The sequence below is a fragment of the Boleophthalmus pectinirostris genome, unplaced genomic scaffold (assembly GCF_026225935.1).
Source record: "Boleophthalmus pectinirostris isolate CB_2022bp ecotype Guang Dong unplaced genomic scaffold, ASM2622593v1 HiC_scaffold_6, whole genome shotgun sequence".
Taxonomy (NCBI): Eukaryota; Metazoa; Chordata; class Actinopteri; order Gobiiformes; family Gobiidae; genus Boleophthalmus; species Boleophthalmus pectinirostris.
Window position 1 is genome coordinate 23962784 of NW_026571447.1, and position 19476 is coordinate 23982259.

General features: G+C 36.6%; 1 protein-coding gene across 1 annotated transcript in view; it reads right to left on the reverse strand.

Moving 5' to 3' along the window:
• Positions 1-19476, reverse strand: part of col14a1a (collagen, type XIV, alpha 1a) — an 86122-nt gene that overhangs the window by 6765 nt on the left and 59881 nt on the right. The window contains exons 28-41 of the mRNA XM_055163876.1: positions 19028-19192; positions 18851-18889; positions 18599-18737; positions 18006-18148; positions 17425-17534; positions 14296-14454; positions 11967-12044; positions 11631-11717; positions 9118-9171; positions 6289-6384; positions 6121-6174; positions 3419-3472; positions 1647-1700; positions 1485-1556 (exon numbers count right to left, since the gene is read on the reverse strand). Coding sequence (XP_055019851.1) covers positions 1485-1556; positions 1647-1700; positions 3419-3472; positions 6121-6174; positions 6289-6384; positions 9118-9171; positions 11631-11717; positions 11967-12044; positions 14296-14454; positions 17425-17534; positions 18006-18148; positions 18599-18737; positions 18851-18889; positions 19028-19192 — 1304 coding nt within the window. The remainder of the gene's footprint in view (positions 1-1484; positions 1557-1646; positions 1701-3418; positions 3473-6120; positions 6175-6288; positions 6385-9117; positions 9172-11630; positions 11718-11966; positions 12045-14295; positions 14455-17424; positions 17535-18005; positions 18149-18598; positions 18738-18850; positions 18890-19027; positions 19193-19476) is intronic.

The following is a 19476-nucleotide window of genomic DNA, read 5'->3' on the forward strand; positions in this document are numbered from 1 at the left end:
CTATTTCTTATCAAAATTACATGGGAAAATCATATAAAACTGCAATGAAAGCATATGTGAGGATGGAAGATAACATGAACCATATTTATACAGACAGCTCCAGAGTTGTGTGTGCAGAATAGAGACACTTGCCATCTGAAATTATCCTTAATTAACAATTTAAATAAAATTAAATCACAGGTACAAGTTTTTCAGCTGCGGGTTTGAAGTTATGTTACAGTTAAAGTACTAAAGTGAGAAAAAAAACTTTAGAATTAAGAATTCTTAGGTAGATTTGGACTAGTCTTTTTTTGTTGTGGATTTATAGTTGAGCTCCATTCAAGTCCAGTCAAGCAACCACTATTCTTCCTGGGGGGTCCATTAATGATAAATTAATGCAGCGGCCACGGCACCTGCATGACTCCATGAAGATAGAAAGTTAAACCCAAACTTTGAAACATTCTCCAAGGAGATCAGTTTTGTGTCATTCTGTGTAATGGTCCAGGCAAAGTAATAACATCTCCTAGGAGACAAGCAGGTGCTAGACCCCAAACAAAAAACAAACCATTCATATAAAAATAAAGATTTCATTTATGAACTCAACTCATAAATATGTTTGTTCCATTGATAAGTCTTGTTTCTAGGCTTTCCAAATCAAGATAAATACTGCTTAATTAAATGTTTCACTTTCTAAGATTGACGTGTTTGCAGTGCCGAGAGAAACAGTTGGATGTGTCTCTTGTGAATCATCATTTCAGTAGCCATCACTTCCTGTATTGTTGCATTTTCTGAAACTAAACTGTAACATCTGTGTCTGTCGGAGATTCTCCGATGATTTATAGCTCTCCATCTTTGTGCCAAACTTTGCTGTTGGACGACAAGCGCTGACCCAAGAACAGATTACATGTCCCACAGCCCCTACATCAAAGTGTCATCTGTTGTTCATATATAATCTTTCACAAATTTTCCTTGTAACTTATATATTTATAAATTTGTATTTATAACTCAAAAAAGTCTAAAAGAATGTCACTAATCTAATACCACACATAAGCCCCTATTAAAAATGTGGACAGTAATGGAAAGGAGAATATAGACAATATAAACATAACAAGATAAAATTGTCTGTGGAGCTCAACAGTCCCACCCACTTTGAAGTCCGCTCTGATTTGGAAGCAAAATTTCCATTCATTTTCCCCATAAACTTTTCAAAAAATTTACATACTAAGAGTTCAGACACATTGCAGATGCTAACCAGCAATGTGCAAACTAATATCCATAACGCAGTTGTTTTAAACCCAAGATTCTGAGAAATGTTTTAGTAACTTTGTGGTTTCAGAAACAGATTTTAAATAAAGTTACACGTCTTGGGCTCATTAGTCACCAGGTAGCTGAGTATGCCTGAGTAGGCTTTAAAACTTTTAATATTACTTTTTTTGACATGTCTCTTGTCCATCTCTTGTCATGTCATTGTCCACTTGTAGTTTTTCCTAAACTCGACAACTTACCGGGAGTCCTTGATCTCCAGGTGAACCAGAAGACCCCCCTGGGCCTGGAGCTCCGGGGGCTCCTGGGGGTCCCTAAAGGAGAAACAAAATATCTCCATTCATCAAAGTGTTTAAGTTTAAAATACAGGAAACCACTAAACCTAAAATAACACATGCTCTTACAGACGGTCCAGGAGGTCCTTGTCGCCCCTGTGGTCCAGTATTGCCGGGAAGACCCTAAAAGACAAACAGTAGAAGATAACCATCTTTGGTCTACATTTAACATTATCCTATAGCAAATAAAGTGATCATTACATTAACAGTGTGATAAGATATGCATCTCTCTTTTCATAAAGGTCACACAAAGCATACAGTTAGTACTAATACTTTGTTTTAAAGGCAAGAGAAAACTAAACAATTTACCATATGCCACAGGGTTAATGCATGCTACATCAAATGCAAGCTTACCATTAACTGTATATAATGATAATACATGCAAGTTTTAAGAGCCATATGTAGTTGTTTAATACATATTTAGGAATACAAGCTGTTGAGACACAACTTGGGCATGCATCCAATATTCAACAGTTTACTTACAAAAACAGTGAATGATATTGTAAATTGACAATAAATACATAATTACTAGCTTCTGAATACTACAGAATGGCCTAAAGACCCTGAAACGGATAAACGAGCAGGATTGGTCAGATTAGTACCATAAAAATACTCTCTAGAGATGATTTACTCACTGTGAGAAAGGAATGGCTTTGTCTGTCCAGAGAACAGATATCAGCTGTAACTAAATGATACTCAAAAAGTGACTCCAGCACTTTGAATGAGTAATCAAAGCCCCTTTATGTCTATAATTGCAGTTCAGTTGGCCACATAACACTAAATAATGACCATCAAATTAAAAATGATGGCAGAAAACAGCACTGTTGTGTTGGTGACTTCTAGCCAAATTATTCTCATCACAATTCACCACATCTTCTTTTCACCAGCTCATATTACATGAGCTGAAACCAAAACAGAGAAAGAAAATTGGATGGAATAGATCTCCAGCAATAGGACAAACAAAATAAAGATTTTAACCTTTCCAAAACCAAAGTGAATATTAAAGATGCACTATGGTTTCTCTGGTACATGATCAGTCACCTACTTGATGTTGTTTGTCTTTTATTACAGATGTTTTTATTACTGATCTGATCTGTAACTTAGCCTGATTTCAGATAAATACTGCTAGTTTAATGCCATACTATAGAACATTTTAGACTAATCACATCTCCACTAAGACAAGCAGGTGGCGGACCCTCCACCAGAAAAGTTACATAATGCACCTTTAAATATGATGTGAGAATGTTCAAAAACAAGCAGTTGAGTGTAAGGACACCTGTTCCAGTTGAACTGCAGATGGATTTTTCATCATAAACCAAGGCAGAACTGAACCTACCCGCACATGGCCCAGGCTCTGTCTCCGAGTCTGATTTGGTATTTAGTGCACAGTTGGGCATTATAAAATACAACCAGCTGCTCCACATATCTTCATGAATCGAGTCTAATTGGATGGCGTTTCAAAGTGATAATACGATTGAACATACAGTATACATAGGATGACCCCTTTAAATAATAGAAAACTTGGAAATGTGGACAAGGAAGGACAAATTCACATTCTACAGTTTACATCTCATACAGATCCACCATTCATTCACTTTTATAAACTGTCTATACATTACACTGAGCACCAACAGAAAAAGTGGGGCATTCTCTTAGGTGCAGGAAACCCAAAAGAGGAACAGAAGGTCACACTAAATGTCTAAATGCATTTTGGCTCTCTCCAACACTGTGCGACTGTAACTAATATTATGTTGTTAGTGTCATGTGAATTAGTGGAGATGCACAAAATTTTATCCACTTAATGTTTAGCAGGACAATGTTTCTTCTTCCATTTGTCTTACCCTTGGACCTGGGGGACCGTCTCGTCCAGGTGTTCCAGGACCTCCAGGGACACCCTACAACACACACAAGCAGGGGTAAAACCAGCAACATAGAACTCTGTAGCTGTAAAAGTGTCATTATTAACAGTGTAATTCCAGCTTTCTGCAATGTTTTGGCATCAATGCACGCACAATAAACATAAAATAAGTGCAGTCGAGTGTGACCCCTAATTCTTTTCTTTCACCACTCAAAGGTAAATGCAGTTGAATCCAAAGCAGAGTCATGGTTTAAGTGCTGAGGTAATTTATGGCTACACTTGAAAACTAGTGATTAGCTCATAAAACATGACAGAGAAAGCTGTTAAAGGTTCACAAATTATAAGAGTGGGCTGTAGTAGACGGCTGTATGAATTACAACATGCCGTAATGTGCATCTACATAAGGGTTTGGTGCTCCAGGATCTCCGTAGTAATATCTGGACTGCTTTAGTACCACACAGCCCACACAGATTTCAGTATAGTAAGAGTTATACATATTTGAAGGTAACTGTTTTTGATTACACACACACACATTTATTAAAGGTGTACTACGTAACATTTATGCTAGGGGTTTGCTACCTGTTTTTCTGATGGAGATAGTATAGCTTTGCCAGAGAGGTTCCTCTGTATTGACTTTTATTATGTATTTATTCAATAAAAATTAAGCCTCTGCACATATCTGACCTGTAATGTCTGGTGGTGTTACTTGCTTGTCTCCACTGAGATACATATATTTAATAAAAACATCACAAAAATCTTGCCAAAGCAATAACATCTCCATTGAGATAAGCAAATGGCAGATCTGCTACCAGAAAAGTTACGAAGTGTGCCTTTAATCTTCAAATTAGAAAAAGTTCTATACTAAAAGTCAATGAAGGGGCTTTACAATTAAAAATGTGTTTGTGTTGTCTTTGTGTAACCAAAAAGCTGATATTTTACTTTAGAGTATAAATAATCACACTGAGACAGTGACACAGCCACTGGGATTAAGACAGACATAAAACAAACACTTCAGTATTCATTAGAGCTGTATTCACAACATCACATTTGAACAGAGCCGCTAGAGCCCACATCACCAGGGTCCATTGTATTTACAGCAATGAAGACGAGAAAAGTGAGAGGGAGAGAGGGGGCAGAGCGGCAGGCCGAGCGAGGAGTAATTGATGTTTTAGAGCACTGATATTCTCTGTGGTCTGCCATATATTACAACAGGACCCTGGAAGCTACAATATTCTCCCTTCGAGCCTCCTATTGAAAACACACACAGGCAGCCATTCATATTCCTCTATCTGACCAAACACATTATTACTCAGTAACAGAGCAGCACAGGGCAGCTCTGCCAGCTTTTATTAATAGGGCCATGCAGCACCAAGACCCAGAAAGGACTGCATTGGTGTTGTGGCAGTTTGCTTTGGGCTGGTTCAGTGATGTGACATTTTGTACTTGTGGGAATACAAGTTGCTATTCTCTGAGACAGTTTAAAGATTGTTTGATAATTGAAACCAATTTTAAGAAATGAATAAGATAATCACAAATGGTCTTTTTTGTGACACATTTGAATAGTGTATGGATAGTAAAAAAAAGACAAAAGCAAATCAGATTTTTAAAGATAATCAATTTAATAGTAGATTTATGTGTGGATGGAGGCAGCAGGGGGCTCAGAGCACATTGTTGTTGTGTCACATTATACCCACCTTGCTGAGTATAATGTGGTGTGTATGTGAGTGGTGCTAATCAAAAGGTGCAGATCGGTAGTCTCACTTCTGTCAGTCTGCCTCAGGACAGCTATGGCTACAGTCTTGGCTTACTCCCACAGAGTAAAAAATTAATACAATGAATGCAACTTTTACCATCCTGAAAAGTGCTATACAAGACTAATGCATTATCATAATACTGGATAGTACAAAACTAATCTGCTGGAGCTTTAAATCCTAGTTTGTTGTTTTACTATAAAATGCATTACCTATAGTATCTATCTGCCAAACACAATACACACTGAAAGGACCACTGAGATATACACAAGGCACTTATGAAATCCCATAGTGACTCCTAAAGATTATATCTCCCAGTGTAGAGATTATAAAGGTGGCATTTCAGTTTTCTTGTAGCTCATAAACCTGATAAAAACCCTGGTATTTGCTGGACAGAGCCGCACTATCGCTGCAGCAGACGGAGAGGCAGATACTGCACTGCGATCTGCTGGGACCCACTGTGTATAACGAGCCAAAGGAGCATTTAAAAACATGTCACTTTTGTATTTCAGATTAGATAATTCAATAATATGTGATAAGTTAATTACAAATGTATTAGTTCATAATTTGTTGCAAGTCAATCAGCCAAGACTGCAAAAATATAATTAACTAACTTGATATTGCATTAATTATTCAGTGGAAGCAAAACTCAATGACATATGAAAGACAAACTCGCTCTGGGACACAGTCACATTTACAGATGATGATGACCAGAGCTCCCTGAAGCAAACTATTAAATTAATTCAGCACTACCTCTAATTGGTCCACTGCCCAATAACAGCGGCACAAGTAATGACCGCACACACATTTCAGTGATTGCATTATACCTCTCTGGATGTGTGCTGAAAATAAAACAGGCAATCTGCTCCAACTTCAACTGATGTGTGAACTTCGACTGGGCACTTAAACTTAAAGACACTAAACACTCTCTCACCATTGATCCGGCTGGTCCAACCTCACCGACATCTCCTTTCTGACCAATTGGCCCCTGTAATATAATTTTAAAAACAACAATATATGTCATTTGGATATGCTCAAAATAAAGTTAAGAAATAGAATAACACTTTAAGGGAAATATCATTAATCACTGGTCATATCTTACCGGAGGGCCCTGAATAGTGAGTCCACTGGGTCCTTGCGGGCCAGGGGGTCCGGAGGGTCCTGGAGGTCCACTCTCTCCTACAGGTCCCTGTGGTCCCTGAAAAAGTAAGCAGTTTATAAACAACAGATACATCCAAAATAATTTGCTTTCAAAATTATATGGACCACAAAACATTGTAGACATTCAGTGCTCAACCAGTGGGTTTTTTGGGACAAATGGCACAGGTTATTCTTATTTGAATATCTAACATAGTAAAAACGTTGCCTCTATTTAATTCATGATAAGTCCATATAAGGACAATTTTGTATATAGGGTCCGGTCAAGCGGTAATGGAGGGAAACAGGGGCAGATTTTTTACATTCAAATAGCTCTTATTCAGAAACTAGAGGGAATATTGAAATAAGTAAGGTATTAGAATGTAGGAAAGAGTTAACACTCCAACAGGGTAAAGTTAAAGCTGCGATATTCTTTCAAGTTGTTGACAAAAAATTTAAAAACTCATGTCGGTAATGGAGGGACAGCGATAACTACCGGTTCTCACTTACATATCCTTAACAAACTGGTTTGAATATTTGCTTAATATAATTTTCTACCATATGGTACAAGATTAGGTTGAAAAACCTCTTACTTTTTGAGTAATGAGATTTTTTATTAAGAAAGGTCATGGTAACGGAGGGAAAAGTAACGGAGGGAAAATTGTGCAAGCAAGTAGAAGGTGCATGATTTTGCATAATTTGTCGCTTTTTTCTTCCGAATACTTTAATATTACTTCAAAATGAAAGGAAACTATTTCTATAAAATATGTCAGTCCTTCCAAGCTAATTGTTATCATTTTCAATACTTTTTTTTTTTTTTTTAAATCATGTACCTTCATCAACAATTCAAAGATGGAATAACACAAGATATGATGAAATATATAAATTTATTTACATGATTTGCAGGTCTTTGAAATTTGGGAAATAATTTTTGTTCCATGTTTCATACATGGTCTGTTTAAAACGTATGTAACTTTAGAACCAAAAATGATACAGAAAAAAGGCAAACAGTTTCATAAACTAGGGTACATATGCTATCTGTTGAATACATTTTTATATCAGATGCATTCACTTGAATTTTTGGCCTTGCTGTGTACTTCTGCTTGACTCGGGCCCATATGATAATTCAAGAAGGAATTTAGTATTAATTTATATATTAGTGTCAGTATTGTTATTCCAGTGACCATCTTGTTGACAGGCTAAGGAGGGACTACCATAGCTCTTCTACTGAATAGAGTACTTCTTCTCAGCAGCAGCTCTCCCACACACTGCTGTGACAAACCCAGATTACAATTACCACAACATGTAGTACACTCATAGTCTTTCAACAGCAAACAGCTTTGATAATAGACTCTAAAAACATGTGTCCATCTGTCCATTATTATTACTTCATCTACTGTAAACCTGCTTTGCTCCTGAACTGAGCTTTTGTATATTGTTAGCTCAGCAGCAGTACTTGCCAGAGGAATACTTATTTGACTCAATGTTTATTGCTTTACTGTCTACCCATGCAATTACTGGCTTTGAGGCAAGGATTATCTGTGAAAACAATTGAAACAGCGTGAACAGGACACTATCAAAGCAGGAATAAAAATATACAAAACCTCCCACAAAAATATAGGAGGACAAATCATCCATGATGGCTGGATGAACAAAGGAGTCTTCCCATATGTATTAATGTGCCAGTTCAAATAAGTAATAGCCTCAAATGGATTAGTGAATGTATAAGGCTGAATTGATGCATAAGCTGCTCCCATGTGAGGAGGTAATCCAACTATTCTTTCAGAACTGACTGGGGGGAAGTGCTGAGCTCACACCACTAACATAAAGCAGGATTTCATATATAGACGTGTCACTTACATGTGTGCCAGCAAGACAGAAAATCAAACTCTCTCCACAAAAACAAAACTGTCCTTCCAATATAACACACATGTTCCTTATTTTACACTTGGTACTACATTGTCAAATATTTAAGAAGTAAGCTGTTTTTACTTGTGGTTGGCCAACTATGCATTTTGCACTGAATGCACTGTCATTCCTAGTCAAAAGACATGTGTTAGACATAAACTTCACATTGAGTGGCAGCTTTGCATATTTTCATTTTCTTAAAATTATAATAAATATTTCGGGCAGTTTTGATTACTGTAGAGCATTGTTCGATTAATATGGTGCCCAAATTTTTCATACAACTTGATCACAATCCATATTTAATATTTTATTAAGGACAATCCGTGAAAAAATATTAAATGCATCCTCTCAAGAACCTTTATTATATATACTTTAAGATGTGACTAAAGACATTCTGAAAGTTGCCACCACATTGTGATTGGTTAAATCCACCTGTCACTCAGCGGCAGACCAAGAGGAGGAGTGGGTGAGTATTTGAGCACTAAAACACTGAATCAAGTCAAGTCAAACATATTAACACAGGGATGAGATCACAATTTCATTTTTATTGCCCTGTTCGTGGCTTTCAGTATCTTGTTTACAGGCAACATTTTGAGGACTTTTCATTATAATATTGCTATGACAACAGCCCTGATTTTTTTCATTATTCAGAAACCAAAAGTTTCCTTGTCCAAAAATAATCAACTAACTATAGACTACAGGAGCTTGGATATTGTCCATTTCCTTTGGCTTAGGGCTGCTCTATTGTTGATATGAAAGATGGAGTGGGCTGCAGATGAAACAGCTTGGGGGGAAAACAGATATCTGCTTTGTTGTGACTTATGGACAATAGACGTGCAGAAGAGATACTTTGTAAAATGAGCAGATCAAAACATTTGGAACTTACCGTCACTCCTGGCTCTCCTCTGTCTCCCCTGGCTCCTCTAATGCCAGGACCACCCTGAAAAATCCACCAAAACCCACTAAGTTTACACAAAAAGACATACAATGTCACTCCAGTTACCAGAACTGTTAATAAACAAGAAAAGATGTCAATGAGGGTTTCAAGATATATCGTGTCTAAAATCAGCACATTGCAAGAACTGCAACTGAATGTGCACACAACAAAACATCTAATATATAACTTGCTAACCCTATGGTTTAGACCTCCAATTTTCAAATAGGCATTCAATTCTTATATTATTTTAGTAAATCATATTTCACTTTTCTCTTAAATGTTAATGTCCTTAGACAGAATTTTATTTAATTATACAATCACATCTTCTATTCGTGTGTTTCAGCTTCCTGTAACATACACCATTTTGATGACTTTTGCCAACAGAAAAGATATATATTCACATCATCACTGTGGCATTGGTCCTAGATTCTCATTACCGGTATTCTGAAATCTATGGTTTCTAATTGCAATGGTTGTCAAAACAAAAAAAACTTGCATTAAATTTAGACAAAGCTGTTCAACACCAATGCCAACACTCACCTGCCTAACATTTTGAACTCTACACTGTGAAACTTACAAATGATACAAAATATAGTTTTAAGTAATACCAGCAGAAAACTGACCTCTTGAAGGTTTGAACAAGAAGAAGCCCTACACATCTGTTAAAAATTGGCCCCAGATGTGCTCTTCCTGTGTTTTCATATATCTGAGTCCCTGAACATAACAGTGATCTCTACATTACCATATTCAGCTTCAGGGGACAAGGCTTAAGCTCAAAACATGGGAAAATGTGAGAAGAAACAAATAGGAAGGGATTGTAAAAGAACTAACTTGTCAGACCAGTAAAAATATGTACACGGACATGATCAGATCAGATTTTCCTGCTGATTACATGGTATTTTGTCATGAAATATCTAAAAGGTAAATGTTGAACTTGATAATTGCTATTAATGACTAAACCGAAGAACTCACTGTATTACAAATCTGCATTTTAATAATAATAATTTTACTTGCCCCCATATGTATTAAATGTTATTGGCCTATAGAATGTTGAGCTGTCACATGTAACCTCGCAATACTACCACAATAGACCCGAATGCCTGCCTTTATACATAATTTACATAATGCATTGCAGATACATTATGTGGCCATGCATACAAAACAGTGTGCATGGCTAAATGAATGAACAGTGATTATTGATGGTTTAATTGACTGGTACAAAGGGGCGGTACCTGAGAAGTAATCTGTACTATATAGATATTTCAGTTTAAGAAAAGTCAATAGGGGAGAGAATGTCTTGTTTTCACAGACTGATGCTCTGTACTCAGTGGCAGCAGAGATTGCAATTCAGCAGGATCAGTAATATCATTCAAACAAGTTCAACCACATTAAAATAACATCTAAGAACAACGCAGTGCATTGTAAGCACAAAGCTGCACTTTCAGATCTTTAACAATTAGAACTTCAATGCTTCAGTGACTCTTTGTTTTCATGTCTTCATATATGCGGTAAATGTTTGCATAACTATTTATTTTACAATGTTTTACTGTTACTGAGAAAAGTAATACAATTTCAAAGTGCAGATTAAAAACCAGAACAAAAACTGGGAATAATTTTGTACCAATTATGTGTAAAACTGCAGTATAATTACTTTTCCAACAGCACTTTTGTTGATCCACATCCCTATCTCGCTCTAGACAACAACAATGAGGAGGCGGACAGAGAAAGCCTATAAATGAAGAGGGCAGAGAGAAACCCAAATGGAAAAGTGAGAGATAGTGAGAAACAGAACAGACAAAACTGACACAAGTCTCAGTGGGTAAATGAGCTCATTTAGTTGGTTTCTTCTGTCAGCCTCTATCAGCTTTTACCTGCTGCGTGACGAGAATATGGCAGTGTCTCCTCTGTAGCTGCACTAACGCTGGCTCTGCTATAATGGTGTCAGTGGAGCCCGGACACAGCACTAATGTGCCCTTCAATATGTCTATAACCCATTATGCTTATATCTATGAAGAGTATCATTCATCCAGACAGCTCATTTCCTCAAGATATTGTGGAGATATTTTATTCTACTTTAAATTATAATTTGCCCCGATTGTATATTGTAAGGTAGTACAGTAATATTGTGGTAATAGAAGTGTAATTATGATCATTACAGTGTAATTATGGAAACAGAACACATCACACCATTATGTTCTCTTTCATGGTAATATAATTAATCCTCATAACCCACAGTATGAAGTATGTGGAAATAGACACACCATTTTATTTTTGTTATCCTACTTACCATGCTATTTCTATCAAATTACCATTGTATTATTGTCTATACTATACTACTATAAAGTAAAGTCCGACAACTACATTTTCTAGACTAGAGTAGAACTGCATGAATATCCAATTGCAATGTCTACTTGGGACACCTATAGATTTAATCACAAAATGGCCATAGAGAGGATACTCACAGGTGGTCCAGTGGGCCCTGGGGGTCCTTTACTGTCCTGAGAGCAGGTGCAGGCATGAGGCATTGCGGGGCACTCCTCTTCAACTCTCTAGAAAAATGCACAAGATAAACAAAAATGTGATGCACACATTTAGTCCAACACTTGTATCAGCAAAAGGATCATAATAAAGCAACTTACTCCATAATATTCACAGCTAGTACATTAAAGGTGTAATATGTAACTTTTCTGATGAAGTTAAAAAGTTTTTTTTTTTTATGTCCATGATAAAAGTCTTAAAATGGCAGTTAGTGAATGTAATAATGTCATTGCATAAAAGGGGGAAAGAATTGTTCATACCAAAGCTGGCAGTTCACAGCACTTATCTCTGCTGGCCCAGGACGTGCTGCAGATGATGTCAAACATTTGGAGCTGAAACTGCAAACACACACACAAACCAATTACATTAAAACCACAACTCTGCAACATATCAGAAATGTGTGGCTAAAATTGAACAGAAATGAAATATCAACTGTAGCCTTCAGAGGCTTTGTTTTGCTCCACAGTTGATAAGAAAGAGAGCTGCTTCTTATGAGTTCTAATGAGGGGCTGAAATATTCAGGGAGAAAGGCAGCAGCAGTCGAATGATAGCTAATAAACAGTGTCCTGGAGGCTGCGCTATAATGGGCTCCACACCAGACTTTAAATTAGGTCAATGCCAAACAAGTGCTTCACTGTTACTTTGATACATCTGTTTCTGACCACCATCACAGAGAATGAGTCTAACAACATACTAATATTTTGTCTGCAGCTGCAAGACAGGAATTTTATCAAAATTGCAATTAGTATGGGTGTCATTATCACCCATACCAAATGTAAAGATATGCATTCTTGTATTAGTTTATCAGTTGCTATTTCAGTCTTGAAAAATGTTTAAACTGCAAATTTAACTTAATCCTATACTTCGAAAACATAATTCTGAAATCTAATTGCATTGCTGGATTCATCACAATAAGGTATATTTTAGAAAATTGTTCAGCCCTAAATTTGGTTAATTAAATTTTATTATCAAAATAAAAATTGTACATTCATATTTTGTATAAGAAATGGCTAATAGTGAACCCTCTACATTTGAATATTTGTGTCCAAAAGGACAAAAGCTTCTCCGCCTGAGAGAAGTTTACTCTCGAATTATTGTCCTGATATCACATTGCCCCAGGGAGCTCAGACATTAAAGAGCTGGGTACTCTAAGAAAAACTGGACCTAATTAGACCTAAGAGTCCTGTTGGGATTGGTTTGGGATTTTGACCCAATTAACACAAAATACATTAAAATAAATAGGACAAACAATGTAAAAGCTTTTTTTTTCTTCTTGCAAACCATATTTACTATTTCAAATTACAGTAGCAACACAAAAACATTCAAATTAAGTAAAAAATGCAATGTTTTATGCTGTTAATGCATTTTCATTTCAAACAAATTACAGTTCTTTCAGCATATAAATTTAGAGTAGGACACCTCACCTGCTCCCAGCCCGTGCATGCCAAAATGAGCTGAGAGTGTGACATAATTGGTGGAGCAGAGCTACTAAAGTATCTTAAGCACTTTCCACTTGCAATAAATAAAAAGACCTTCCTCCCAGTGACTCGCTAAATGGTTTGGGGTATTTATAGCCGCTATTTCACATGTAATAATAGTTCACATACACAACCCATGCAGAAAGTGATCATAACAATTGGTTATAATCTGTTAATCTCTACTGTTAATTATCTCCACTGAATGTATTGTTTCACCATGGTTTAAACAGATAGCACCAGCCAATCATATTTATTCTTAAAGGTCCTGTGCCCAATTTTGTACCATGAGCAGTAATGAACACATTTTACTCTAAGCTGTTAGCTACACCCACTCAGTCCATTACAGGTACAGGACCTTTAGCAGAATACAAAAACTACTTATCATAAGTAGTATAAGCAGCAATATATAAAAACACTATCAGAAGAAAAGTAGTAGTAGAATAATAGTACTACTACTAATAATAATAATGCATTAATCTTACATAGTACTTTTCTAGACACTCAAAGTCGCTTTACAATGTGGTGCATTATTCATTCATTCCACACCCGGTGATAGTAAACTACTGTTGTAGCCACATCTGCCCTGAGGCAGACTAACAGAAGCAAGGTTATTAATCTGCGCTATCGGTCCCTCCCACCACCACCAACACTCACATTCACACCACTTTCGTACTAGGTAATGTGGGTGACATATCTTGCCTAAGGACATAAAAACAGCTTTCTGCCACTGGCGCTCACTGTGGCACCTGACTTTCCCAACAATCTCCCATTCAAGTATTAACCAGGCCCAGCCCTGCTGAGCTTGTGAGGTCTGATGAGATCAGACTTTCACGAGGAGATTTAACCATTTAGTTAGTATATAATGAAATGTAGAAGTAGACATTCAAACATCTACATCTTAAATATTATCGCACAAAAACTAAGAAAATACTGGAAAAATGCAACAAAAAGTTCCCCTCTTCTGCACGGAAATGTAAAAACACTAAATATTGTGCCCTCCAAAATATTTTTCAATCCGTCATTTCATTGAATTATAGATCAATACAGCAATTATCATGACAGCCTTATATAATAAAATAGATGCTGACTTGATAATAAAGTTGATACTGACCGGAGCAGAGCTGTCCCGTCTTCCTCGAGATCTGACCAAACGTCCCAGGACCTCAGCTCCATCTGTGGTGATGTTACCCGCTGCATTAACTGGTTTCTCACCAATCAGTGAACAATCAAGGACTACCTTTACAGAGGTCTTGCTCACAGTAACATGGAGCTGTAAGAGAGAACATGAGATGAATCTGATAAAAAATAAAAATATACCTTAAGCTTGACACCCATCAAAATATAAACACATGAAATCATATTCCCAATCATAGTTAAATGTAAAACCCAACAGCATAATTTTAAAAAAGAAAAAAAAATTGTCCAGAAAGCATTCAAAGACATTTATCCTTATCTGACCTATAACTTGGCCTAAAGGTGGGTTCATCGCCTCCTTGACCATAGAGATATTATTGCTTGCTGGTGGCTGATATGAGTATTTTATTTTATTTTTATCACATTACTGGTAGATAGAGACATGCACATTGTGACTGTGTGCTGGGTCCAAAAACAAAAAGTGCAGTTCTTTGAAGCTCCTAAATTTTTTATTTCAATCAAAAATTTGGGAGCTTCAAAGAACTGCAGCATAGTTCTCTTTTTTCTTTCACATTATTTTTATCACAACTCATGAACCCTCAATTTGTTTAATCTTTCTCTTGAGAAAATAATACTGATACCACTGCCCTGCATCATAAAATGCTGGTGACGAGAAAATTGAGCATTCATAACGCTGGGTTTTATTGCCTTGTGTTTTAATATCCAAAATAAGAATAAAGTTGAGCGACAAAGCTAAAATTTTATTGTTCCTCAAGAAAGCACATATAATAACAATGGCACAGTATGCGCTACTACACCTGCACAAATATTAGCTATGAACTTCAGTAAAAAGTCCTTCTATTTTGTACAGAACCCTATGGTAAGTGCTGCACCTGCTCTGTCCCCAGTGCAAAAGCTCCTAGTGCTATAAAAAGACATTCCACCTGCTTCAGAAACATTGATTTGAATTTGTTTTTGTTGTAGCCTCTTTCTAAAAAGGCTGGCATTCAATTTCAAGGACCTGTTAAAAGCATAGAAAATAAAATAAGTATGAAAAAATAAATTTTAAATCTCAAAAAATTTGTACAAACACAACTAAGATCACACATTAAACCACCAAATTTATCCATGTCATGTATTCCTACATAACAGATCATTTCATTTTTCTGTATCCAAATATTTTTCTTATCATCCCTCAGTCATAAAACAAATTACACTTTATGTTCTGGACCAATGACAGTGTTGTAGTATCTTTGTTGTGATGTGTTTGAGGTATATTCTCACAACAGTGGAAAAAACACGACAGTTGTGGCAACAAGTGAGCTATCTGCCTCATGTTATCTGCAAAAGGAAATGTCAAAACAAAGCAAATGACAAAGGCCTATGGAATTATTCATGTTTTTGTGCATTAGAGAATAATCTCAAATGGACATTTTAGACAGCTCTATTCATCACAGACTTTGACATGTCAGATAACAGCTCTCTTGTCTTTGTGTACAAAGCAGGACAGTATAGGGAGGGCAAAGGAGGACACCAGAAACTGTAAAGCAAACATAATATATGAGGAGTTTGATAAATCACCAACTGGGGTGAAGACTACACAAACAAAGCAAAGATTTCATGGCGAATCTGGAAAACTGGCACTCTCTCTGCTCACACTTGGATTGTTATGGCACTTTTTAAACACGCTTTGTGAGGTGATGTGGGTTCAAATACACAAAGCTATCAGCGTTTCTGCCGACTCTGCAGTTTCTGCCTGATGTTAGAATGGAGTGCATTTACATTTGCATTACTGAAAGAATTCATTGCATGTACTGGGTGACTTTGTCTCTCATGCATTGCCATGCTTGGGGCATTTCAGATTTATAGAAATTACTTAATTTAAATTACTTTATTTTAAATAATTGTTCAAAAATTGCAATAAACAGTCCACAGTGCATTCTATAATCCTAGTACAAAGTGAGCCATTTTAACACAATTTAATGTCAGAGTAACAGTATGCCTGGCCAGGACTCACATTAGAAGTTCAACTCCTAGGTGACATGGGGCTACTCTGTCAGAAGTTTGCATGTTTCTCCCCATGTGAGTGTTTCCCCATGAACATAAAACCTGTGAAATAGGTCAAATCCTCCAGCTGAGGTGGTCCTGGCCAAACCTAGCTCAACATCTGGAGAGGGGTCCCAGCTGCAATGCAGCAATGTCTACACTGAAGGATGAGTCAAATGCAGTGACAATAAAGTGTACCTTAAACTAAAAATAACGGACTTGGCAGTATCTATATATATCAAAAATATGTGAAAGATGGTTTAAAACTCATTAGATTCAATTCATTACACATTTGAGTTTCCTCAAAAAGTACAAAAGGAGCCCAAATACTGTCCTAAAAACAATACTGTAGTATATACATTATTACTGTACATATATACATCATCCTGTGTATCTTGCCCAGAAGTGCTCTGTGTACTTTGTTTAAGGGTATCCAATAATTATATCCCTGTTGATGATTCTGTTATGTTTCAAAACAAAGTTCCTTCTCCTCCTCTCCACCTTCACCTGTGGCTGCCGCTTGAATGTGCTTCGCTGAACACTGCATTCGGCTCTCATGAGATGTTTTCATATGGAAATCTTTGCACAACAAATAGAGCCACAAAACACTTTACAGTTGTCATCTCATCTAAATAGAGATGCACACTTCCTGAGGCCGGCCAGCCACGTCTCTCTCAACATTGTTATAAAATGGACAAAACAACAGACAAAAACACTAGAGATGATGGACAGCGCAGAGAAGTTTTATGACATTGAGAAAATTAAATTGCGTTTGGGAAATCATTGCCACATTTGGATTTAAATTGAAAGCAAACAAGCAAGATCTCTTTACACGTCTTAAGCAGATGACAACTTTTTACAGCCAAATAACCTTCTAAGCATAAAATAATAATAAAAAAAAAAAAAAGCTAAGAGGTGCAGATTTTAATAGTTTGTAACCTTCCTCTAAATTCAATAAAACCAACAAACCTTTTGCAGTATTAAAGAAATGTGAAGATAAATATACAGCCAGCATAGTTCGTTCATGAAAGATTGATCAGTGGTAAATTAATAAACTCACCTTATGAAAACTTCCATGAAAGATTCTTTTTATTTCAACTCCCTCAAATGTGACCGTCTGGAAGTCCCCTTTGTAGTCATGGTTGAAGAAAGTCAATGTTTTTCCTGCATCTGGGCACAAAAAAAAAATACAATTATGAGAAGCAAAAAACGTTTGAGCAGAAGTTTGAAAACAGACATAATAGCAACACAATGAAATGTCCATGACTTTTATTGTAATAATAAATAGTAATGCTTTGGACTTAAAAAGCGTCTCTCAAGGCATCCAGAGCACTTTACAATGTATTATTCATTCATTCCTCACTTGGTGGTGGTTAGCTACAATCTTGTCCTGGGGCAGACTGATGGAAGAAAGGTTGCTAATATGTTCAATCAGCCCCTGAGCACCACCAGTCACTCATATACCACTTTCACGCTAGGCAAGGTGGGTGATGTGTCTTGCCTAAGGACACAACAATAGAATCTAACCACTGTGCCAATGTCACCCAAAAATAAAATTTTCTGTCAAACTTGTTATTAATAAAGAGAACTAGAACTACAGCATTGTGTTTTTATTGATAGACAGAATATAACTAAACTCACTGTCAAGAATGACTCCAACCAACGGGTCATTGTTTTTGTTCAGAATTTCCCATAATGCAAATGGCTCATGTGGGGTCTCAGGCAGCAGTCGGAGCATCATAGAAATGGTGTAGTCAGAGGGCAGTCCTTCAGGGTGGAGGTACCTCGTGTACGACAAACAAAAGTGATGAGACATGTAACAAGTCCTTTAGAGATTTTCAAAGTATTTGTGACACATATGGAGCACTAAAATTACAAATGCCTTTCATGGCCCTTTCTTGCTTAACACCTTTGTGCACTTTGGCATCTTCTTTAACTTTTAAGGTGCTTGTCAGAGCCTGAAGAATTACAGTACAAAGCAGTTAAAACTAAAACATCACACAGGTTCAATACTGTTTATTTATGAGATTATTTTTCGTATCAATACCTGCTCCAACGGCAGCTAGTTTCAATACCAATTTTTGTATCAGTTAGTATCTTTTATATTTCTACGTCAGTAACATTTTATTTCTTTTTATTTCCATCTGATAAACGATTCTGAATGTGCCCTACTGTAAGCTAATGTAATTGCAGCTATTTTGTTCATATCAGCTGAAGCATCCAGTGTTACTCACTTGGTTGGTTGGGACACCAGTGCGTCTCTGTGTAAGCGGTAACAAGGAAAGCTGTTGAATGATCCCGGCTCCAAAGAAACACCAGGAATAGTGCTGTACTCTTTCTCCACTAAACTGAACTTCTCCATCATACGGAAACCTCCATAGAAAATGAACAGAATTTCTTTAATAAAAGTGTCTTACGAGAAAAGACAGACATATGAGGCTTTGAACAACCTCTGTAGCTAACTCTTTGTTCTTGGTGCACCTTACCTGCCAACGTGTTACCACTCATCAAAACTGATGGACAGGCTGAAAAGTAGAAGGAAGTTTTTTGTTCATGATGTAAATTACCTTTTAGTACATTCACTCTTCTTTCATATAAGAAGTTTTTTTCTACTTGAAGTCCTTTTATTCCATCTGTCTCTTTGAAAATGTCAGGTTACTTACTGGCAGTAGCAGCTTCACAGACGAATGTTATAAGCTGTTCTTCTATTTTCTTCACAGCGTCCAAATCATCAACAAAGAAGACATGTCTATCACTGGGTTTACTGGCGATATTCACCAATTCGCCGTAGTCAGCATCCGCAAAGCCAATGGCAAAGATAATATATCCTGAAAGTTTTTAAGAAATATTGTGAAAACCAAGCAAAAGAAGAATGTTTTAAGATGAGCTGGTAATAGGACAGGTGGGAGATATATTGTGAAAGTGTATTGTAAAGTGTAAATATTGTAATTGTTGTACTGGAGATGCAAAATTAAAATATCATCTATAAATAAAACTGACCACAAAAAGAGACAGTGTAATCTTTCAAGCAAGGATACAGAGTCATATTTCTGCAGTTTTTTTCAATTTCATGGCCCATTTAAGTTTTGTGGAATATTTGAACCAAGGCATT